At 39.4% G+C, this 9703-nt stretch overlaps 1 protein-coding gene across 1 annotated transcript; it reads left to right on the forward strand.

Annotated features, from left to right (window-relative positions):
• Window positions 1-3674: 3674 nt before the first annotated feature.
• LOC108365895 (uncharacterized) lies at window positions 3675-8359 on the forward strand (the record flags this gene model as incomplete). The annotated part of the gene is made up of 3 exons (XM_017620103.1): window positions 3675-5047; window positions 5125-6704; window positions 8302-8359. Coding segments are annotated over 3 exons (3011 nt in total), but the record flags the coding sequence as incomplete, so codon positions are not given.
• Between the last annotated feature and the right edge of the window lie 1344 nt (window positions 8360-9703).

A 9703-nucleotide genomic window follows, 5' to 3' on the forward strand; every position in this document is an offset into this window, starting at 1 on the left:
AAAAAGATGCGAACTCGCTAATGTGTGAGCTAAATATCTAAAAATAAAGCACGCCTTAAATGAAATATATATGTATATAAAAAAGCGCTTATTTTGCAAACTGAAAAGAATATCCCAAACTGACATCCAACAATATTAAATGAAACTTTGTACCTATGAATATATATGTATATGTATACACGATAGACCCGCGATAAGTAAATATACGTACCGGTAACCGGTTAAGCACCGAGGATTTCAAAATGCTTTAGTTTTACTTTCTTTTGAAGAAAAATTNTGAAGAAAAATTTAAAGTATATAAAGTTTTTTTTTTTTTGAAATCGATGTTATTAATTTTTTCGCAAATTAACCCCATTTTATTGAAAATTAAACCATGCAAATTAAGTCCATGAAAGAGCAGACAAATTTTTACTTAACTTAAAAAGGACGAGCACACCTTAAGGTTAAGTATTTTTTAAAAATTGAATCTTAACATAAACCAACAACAACCACGTGATCTAAGTCTAAATAGCAACAAAAGTCGTTGCCCTTGATTGTAGTTGGGTTGACCAAATGAAAAAGTGGAAAAAGCAACAACAATTTACATGGCGAACTTAGTTCCGTGGGTAAGACCACCGTGGGTTGACAGCCGAATTTGCGCGTTCAAATTGCAGAAGTCTGATGTGAGGCGATGTGGTGATCTCAGAAGTAGCAGCTATAACTTCTCTACCATTTTTACTGTATAATATAAAACCGGTTTATCCGTGTTGTTTTTTTTTTTTTTAATTTCAAAATCGGGAACCGGTTTTTTTTTAATTTCAATTTTTCGAATAAATCAAAAATCGGTTTTGGAAAAAAGGCGAACAATCGAACACCCTAGTTACAAGTCAGAAAAAGTCAAAAACCACATTCAAATTTTAAGGCGACTCCTGCACCATCTATCGGCAATTTTTTTTTTTTATGGAGTTATTCCTTTTCATGTAATTAATGTATTGACATCGGGTTCTAAGCCAACTGTGAAGTTTCAAGTCTCTAGGTCATCGAGAAGTTGGTTAAAAATGTATTGCAAGATTTGCCCCTGATAAACATACATACATACAGAGAAAGTTAAAGAAAAGCTTGTAAAAAGCATTTTCATATTTTTTTTTTAGAAAAATATTGAGTGGTTTTTCCGTTTTTTTAACAAATTCGGTCACAGGTGGGGCTCTTACAATTTTCTTTATAAACGAAGCTTTCATTATAGTACATATGAATTAAAGAGGCAAAAGGCGGGATAAATCGGCACTATTGTGTGTTGGTACACTGTGAAAAAAGCCATAACGTGTTTGTTTCAAACTAAAACTCCTATTATTTGGCGCCAAGCGATGTTTTGTTTATTTTAAATAGATTTAAATCGCAAAAAAAAAATCTAGGCTGGTTTATAGCGAAAATGTTCTATGGAATTTCTTGGTGATTCCGAAAATCGATTTAATTTTTTTTCTATGGACACGTTTTCGAAATATTTGCATTAACCGTTATTCAGCTTAAAGAAAAGCGGGTCTACATAGTCACGCATATCTTACGAACCAATTGAACAATCGTAATACGAAATAGGGTAAATGAAAGCCAATGAAATTCTCCAAAAGCCGTATATACATCACTTTTCGATAGGCCTGATAATTTCTGAAAAAGATCTGGCTTTTTCCGATTATTTTTTTTTGCTTTGCTGTTCGTTTTCGTCCCAATAAAACATAAAAAGTGCATAATTCACACATCGTTTTCAAGGAAGATCTTCCGAATTTGCTGAGGTTGCGATTTTATCGGGAGTGTCCCGCCCGCAAAATTTCACAGACCTTCCCGATACCGCCCATCCCGGCCAATTTTAAATCAGTACCATGCGTCCCGAGGGTCCCGATATCTCGCGCCCATCTCTAGTATAGGGTAATACGAAGCCATACATTTCTCCTTATGGGTTCTGCAAACTCAAATCCGTTGTGGATATTCTATTGCAGGATTAAATTTGAGATAATTCACTTGGCCCCCCCTTATCTTCCACGCGAATAAACTAAGTGTTTAGTTTCATATCACGCTTGCTTTAGCTGATCACAATTAAATATTCCGCTTATGATCGTAAAACAAAGTATGTACATACTTACTATAGGCACATATTTACTTGACCAATATTGAGCACAAACAGACCATGTCCAAATTAACTTCTTTCTGTTTACATATGCATATACATACATACATACATACATACAAGAGTGTAAATCTGAAAAGTTCGCATACGAGTTGCACATGAAAATGCCAATTGGGAGAGCAAACAGGCAAATGTATGTAGTAAGTAGGCATGCCTGGTATGCTCTACAAAGCGCACCACATTAAATATATTCAGTGGAGAAGATACTCATTCACATCCATAGAACAGACACACAAAAACACATACATACAGTGACGCATGCAAACGCAGACGCAAATATAAAACAATTAACAACCCAAGTTCTTTAACACTAAAACAAATTCGACCAACAGAAATTGAAAATATGAACTACATACATACATACATAGTTGTGAGCTAAAGTTAAGAGAAAATTCGAAATAAACACTCGAAAACTCAGAAAACCCAAGTGAATAGAGAAAAACCAACCAGAAAACACATTAGTGAAATTGAAAAAAAAAAAACAACTAACTCAATTCGCTCGCCTAATGTTGAAAAGTGCCACTGGCGGACAGCAGCTAGCAGCCAGCAGCCAGCAGCCAGCAGCAAAAGCTGCAATTGCTCGATCAGCCCACGAGCGATCTCCTGCGAATTTCAACTAACTGCCCCCATCAGTGTGCTTAAGGTCACAAGCGCGATCGGGGCGAATATCTGCGGTGAAAGAGCATTGCGCGGTTACTTTTCGAAAGTCAAATTATTTATTGATATATTTTTTAGGACTTTCACAATTTCACAAAACATAAAACGAAACGAATTTAAAACCTAGATTCTTAGAATACGAGTGAAAAGGTATTTTTTTTTTTTCGAGCATTTACGCTAAAAATATGGCTAGCACACTTACACAGTGAAGTAGATATGTATGTACACTAAAATTTTACGAAAGAAAAACTGTGATGAGATTGGGGAAATTTAGAAATTTTTGACTTTGCATACATATGTACATATGTATGTATGTATGTAGTTCGCGGTTTGCTCCGAACAATTAGTTCGTTTAAAATTGTTTTTCGGGTATTTCGTAATTACATTTCAGCGACTGTTTGGTCTGTACAAAGTGTGGTACATAAATTCGTAGTTGTTTAGTGTGTACATATGTATGTAAACAGGTGCGTTGAAGTGCCAGAAGGATCATTAGCCGTCAAGCATAAGTCCGAATATAAATATTTACAAGCACTTGCCGCTACAGTTTTTAGACGTCCTTGGGCTACTTACTCGTCTTTTCCCCGCCTTGCTTATTTAGCTGTGGGAATTCTTCCATAATCTCGTCATTCATTCTTATGTAACGCGCGCCCTATTGTATACATTTCTGTCTCTGTCTATATCTGTTCGTGCAATAGTTTTGCTGACGTTTCATGAGTTCTGTGTGCCGATCACTTGTTTCTCGTTTCACGCATAAAACAAATTGTTGTAGTCCAATGTATTTGAAATTCCATTCAACTAAAATTAGAGAACCGACCACTGCAGCACAGTCTGTTGATTTTGCATTTTCTCTTACTTATAGTGTCATTACCCGGTGCTGGAACTAGTCCAACTGAGCAGCAGCAAACTATACTTGAAGTGATCAACAACAAACACACACAGCCGCAAGCAACAGAAGACGGATCGTCAGCAGAGACCACATCGCAATCTGCAGCAGTATCGAGCCCTGCAATAACGGTTACAGCCGCTCCAAGTGCTTCAGTCAATGCGCCGGTGTATGTAGAGAAGTCGTCAACGGAAGTGGATACCTCGGACACAGCGGGGGCCAACGATGATGATCTAGTCAGCAGCAAACATAGTCTAACTAACAACGAAACTAGTTGTAGCAACGAAAGTGCAACGAGCCAAATACCTAATTCGACCGAAAGGGGCGACACAGAAGCGACGAAAGAAACTATTTCACCACCGCCAACCGTTGCGAGACAATGCAGCAGTAATAGCGGCAGTGCCGATCAGGGTCATGTACTTGATATTGAATCTCATTTAATAGAGACATACGACGAGTATCAAACACCTGACGACAGTGTTGGGATAAACGAATTGCCGCCTCAGCAAGATGAATTGATACGAGGTTCGTCGAAAATTGAGACGGAAGTGAATTTGCGGACGGTAATCGAAGTGGAACCGGCGGGCGCAATATCGAAAAAACCTATTGAGTCTGTGGTGCAGACGAGACAAGCGCAGCGAATTGCTGAAGCCGAATCAAAAAGCGAAACGAAAACTCTGATCGAAACGGCGACCGTGCCAGAACCGGAGGCGGCGGAACGTATAGAACCGTCTGTGGCTAGCGACGCGATTAAAGAGGCCGCCGAGAGGCTAGTGAATGAAATAGAACGTGAAGTGTTGGAGGCACTTCAAAAGTGCGAAGCAAAAAACGAACTTAAAGCTAACGCTGGAGCTAACAAACCGACGGAGGTAAAAACTGAGGCCTCCACGGCGGAAATACTTTACCGAAAAGAAAAAGAAGAAAAGACTGAACAAACCACTTCATTACTAGACGAAATAAGCAACTCACTGTCACAAAAGGTCGATGCACAGTTGTCGGAAGTAACGAGCATACTCAAGTCATCGAAACCAAGCCACGCCGCCACACAATTGAGGAGCGACAGCAACGGTGAAGCCTTAAAAGTTGACGTCGATCAAACAAAACCAAACGAGCTTAAAATTGTGAACGTGCCTTCACCGAAAACACCGTCGGACGTACAGGACCGTAAGCTGTTTTTGGAGTCTTTGCCGCACATCGATAGCAACGCAGAGGCGCAGAAACTTGCCGACGATTGCAAGCGCGAATACTATCAGTCATTGAAGAAGTACCTTATACAGAGCCACACTGACCGACCACCAGTACCACTGCAGACATATCGGTGGGAGGATCTACGGCGCGCAAAAGATCGGGTAAGCCAGTGGAGATATAAAATACATATGTGCACAGATATATTTAGTTACTTATTTTAATCTTTTGCTTTGGTTAGGGCGGTTATCCTTGGACACACCTGTACAAACGTCCGCTTGGACCAGACGAGGAGCCGGAAATTGTGCTACTCTTGCGAAAGTCCCAAGAATTTCGATTTGTTTCAGAGTCTCCTAAGTCATTGAAGAAGGTTCGCATTGACGAGCAAGTTGTTGTGAAGCAACCCGAGCGGTATATACAAGAACTATCCGAAGGCGAAGAAGACTATCTGCAATCGGCGCCCGAAGACGAAGAAACACACAGCTTACGCAGCGAAAGCATTTCTTGTGTCTCTGACTCTATACTCGCAACTGGCAGGCCCAGAAAGCCCACTCGGTTGGATAAAATTCGCGGTTATCTCCGACGTCGTAAGGGTGGACGCTCGAACGAAGACGCACAATCACTGCCTTGCGCGTCGACCAGCAGTAGTCGACACCATAGCCAGGAAAATATACCGCAACCTAATCCCCAGATACTTGTTAACGGTAAGAATACAGAACAGAAGCATTGCTACCCCATAATGAAGAAGTTGAAAAGCATGGCGGACCGCCAAAAGAAACGGCTCAATATACGGCGTATTCATTTGGGCAAGGACGAGAAGATTGTGCTAGGGGAAGAAACGAAAATTCTCAAATTAAAGAAGTCTCCAAAAGCAGAACGTGGCGAAATACCTCACTTCATAGAGAAACAAGATTCGGACGATGTACTGGAAATAATGGAGCTAGACGAGTCACCAAGTCGAAAGCGCAGGGATGATGGCAGACAAGAAGAAGAAAATTCCTCTCATCATGCGGATCAACCAATGGATACAAATGAGTCGGAGGCAGCTGGCATTGTTGTGCCCGATGAGATAATCGAAATTCCCGATTCGTTAAAAGATGGCAGAGCGACGCCAACTATCAGCACTGCATCCACCGCAAACGAGCCAGATGTAACAGCAGACGTAAGTGAGAGCATATCTACTCCGCCGACTGAGGTTGTGGCGACTTCTGCCCCAGCGCCAAGGAAAGCCCCACGTCTGCGACGAGAACACGTCTATGAAGAAATAGAGTCGGAGGTGCAGGCGGAAGCTTTGGCTCAGCCTGCGGCTGGAGACGCTAATATACTGCCGCTAGGGGCTGTTGAGGCACTTAAACAATCATTGGCCAAGCAAGACAGCTCAACATTAAGGCATATTGAAGAAGGAGCAAAGTCTCTGCCACTTGATCGAATGGGCAGCAGTGAGGAGGAGCAAATTGCTGGCGCCGCCGCTGCTGGAACGTCAGCCATTGATAAGCCAGCCATGAGTTTGCTCGCGCCGCTCTCATCCATCGACTCTGCCTCATCGGACGAGGATCGGAATCGCACTCAACTATCCCCAGTAACGGAAGAAAGTGATGCGGCTAGTGGGGATATTAATCTTCGCATTGTCGAAGATCACGAGCCATTAGATCTAAAGTCAGCTATTAAGAAGGAGCCATCACCAGCTCCGTCCGACAAGAAGGTAACATTCTCGCATGTTGAGGACGAAGCGGAGCCCCATCGAGAGGACATCGAATTGCCAACGGAAGTGCAAGAGGCCACGCAAGAGGCCGCTCAGCGAAAGAAATGGACGAAGATGAGGTGAGTCCACTGTGCGGAATTCAATGGACTGCATGTAAAATTTTCAGCTTTCTATATCGAATCTATGAGTTCATAAATATTTACACACTTACATATGTATGTGCATTGCTTTCAGACACAATAATTTGCTAATACATTTCATGAAACTGTTACTAACTTCACGCAACTGCAGGCAGGCAAACAAGAAAAATGCACAAATGCAATGTCTGATCAAATAATCTTAACCAACACCCACTAATTCATATATGTAAATATAAATCGACATGCACACACATACGAAAATCACCACACAAAAAATAGCATCGCGCATCTACTGTTACACACATATGTAGTATGTTCATATTTACATATGTATCTACTCAAACACGAAAATACCAGAGGTGAGTCGTAATTTTACTTTTTCTATGAGGGTAATTCCGTTTCAAATCGACCAATGGTTGGACTCGACCTCTTTCGATTTGGATGAAATTTGGTCAGAAGTTTTCTTTCAACCTATCATGACGTTTCCCTAACAGGAAAAAATTAAAAAAAAAAGTAGCAAATGTTATGCTGAATTCGAAATTTCACTATTTTTCCAGTTTTTCAAGTTAATTTTTTTTAATATCCCAACAACTATTATAGCTGCAAAAAACACCTTGGACTTGTTTTGAAGAGGTTACTTGGGGCTACAAATATATATTTATTAAAAAATAAATTAAAAAATTGCAAAATTGCTAAATTTTCAAAATTGAATTAATCAAAAAATATTATTCTCAAAATACATATATTATGTTAGCTAGGTCGTTTTTCCCTCCGTTTTCTGAAGTTGATGCCTCATCCCTTCGTTTTAATCTGGAAAAATTAAAATGATTTTAAAATTGAATGGGAATCAAATATTAATACTCAAAATCTTAATTTTTACCTGGTTTTCTAAAAGCCTGGTTTACACTAATCGCCGGCTAAAAATCGTTATCGACGTTACCGACACGCTGTTATATGCATGGAGTCAAAGAGGTCGATCACGATGTTAATCGGAGATAAGTGTCAACCAGGCTTTGAGCAAATAGCCCTTAGGGTTCTGTTACACTAATCCAGCATTACACATCTGTGTTGGTCTCAACCCCGTTAGATTCCACGACCCTAAAATTGTTGCAAAGTGTAATATTTTATTAATAGCTTGCGAAAAAAAAAAATATTTTTTGTTTTTACCAAAACTTAAAAATTCATATCATTTAAGAACATGCAGAGGTACCATGCAAAAAAAATTAGCTAAAAAAATATTAGTTTCTGATTTATTCAATTTTAAAAATTTTGCAATTTTGCAATTTTTTCATATTTTTTTAAATATATTTTTTAATACATATATTTTTGTAGGCCAAAGTATCCTCTCTAAGACGATTCCAAGATGTTTTTTTGAAGCTTTTGAAAAACTGGAAAAACAGTGAAATTTTTAATATTGCAAACATTTTTTTTTTTTAATTTTTTTCTGTTGGTGGAACTTCATTATAGGGTGAAAAAAACTTCTGATCAAATTTCATCCAAATCGAAAGCGGTCGAGTCCAAATATTGGTCGATTTGACACGGAATTACCCATGAAAGCTTTAAATTATTTGTACAGATGTTCGTTAGCGTTCGAGTGTATCAATGAATTATTTCAATTGTGCCCAACTCAGTAAGAATTAAATACAGGTATTTTCAAATGGCATTCTAGATTGCTAAATATTTTCGGAAAGCATATTGATTAACATTGACGTACGTATAAGTATGTAACTCTCAACTGGGTATTCAGAGCCGTTAGATGTTTCAGAAAGTTGTCTAAAATTTAATGCCTTAATTGGGCTAGAAGACAATGGTATGCCTTTGCGACACCATTGTCTAGGATAGAAGCTACCGCAAGACCCCCACGGTTACAAAAATCACCCTCTTAATATCCAACGAGGATTCAGACTTCTTCAATGAAAGTCGATTTATCTTTTTATTGATTGGCGCTATAGCCGTTTGAGCGATTTTCCCTAGTTCAATATAGCACCGCCAGTCGGCGAGTAAAGCCAAGTCCTTGTCGTCTTCTGCTACGAACGGGTACCGCATCGAACACTTTCATTGCTTGAGCCTTTCCTTCCATTCATACTAGGGCCTATCCAGAGGAGCCGATGTATTTTTATTCACTGAACTAAATATGTATCCTCGTTTCTTCGTATCCGGTACTCGCTGTGGCAAAAGAGACTATTTCTGCCATTCAGTAGAAATCAGCATTACCTCCAGATCTGAGGGTACTCTGGACATCTTTACCAGGTCACCGTTCTATTTTTATAGGAGATCGCCGTATGATCAGCATCTCCTAGTAGGAGCATTTACTCTCACGAGAGCATCAAAAGTCCAAGCATAGCCAACTAAGACACTAAGATATCAGACATCACAAGAGCATGCTCCCAAAGCCTAGTAAGACCGGATCGTCATCAAAGCAGGGCGGTTTCATCAACGACTTCAAAATTTGCCATGGCCCAAAGCTCCACAGAGCTTAATTGCTACATCCCGTACATGGGCTGCTATAGTTACATTGACTATATTTATAGCAGTCCCTAATACGGGACAAAAAATAATTTTACCAATTTTTTCCACAAATGCTAGAAGATTTTAAAGCCTCTTTCAATGATCCTATATTTATTACCCCAGAAACAGCATTTTTATTTGGCTTATGTTTTTCGATCTTTTGTGAAAGTAGCGCATAAATATTCAGTTGGAACATCTCACATTTGTAGAATATTTTCTCATAACTTTATACTGTTTACCCCGCAAAATTTGTTACCAACATTCCTAGCCACGAAATCATGGTGAAAATATCCGACAACTTTTGAACTACGAGTGGTATTCAACGGATTATTTTCAGAATTTGATTTCGGCCAAGCGCGATGCAGTTAATAGCATCCGGAATGAGCAGAATTACAAATCGTAGCTTCAATTATTCGAACTTCCCTTCCAACTTTGAAAACTTATTTACTTTTAGTACATTATTCTCATGG

The sequence above is a fragment of the Rhagoletis zephyria genome, unplaced genomic scaffold (genome assembly GCF_001687245.7).
Source record: "Rhagoletis zephyria isolate East Lansing unplaced genomic scaffold, Rhagoletis_zephyria_1.1 Rzeph_scaffold_02043, whole genome shotgun sequence".
Classification (NCBI taxonomy): Eukaryota; Metazoa; Arthropoda; class Insecta; order Diptera; family Tephritidae; genus Rhagoletis; species Rhagoletis zephyria.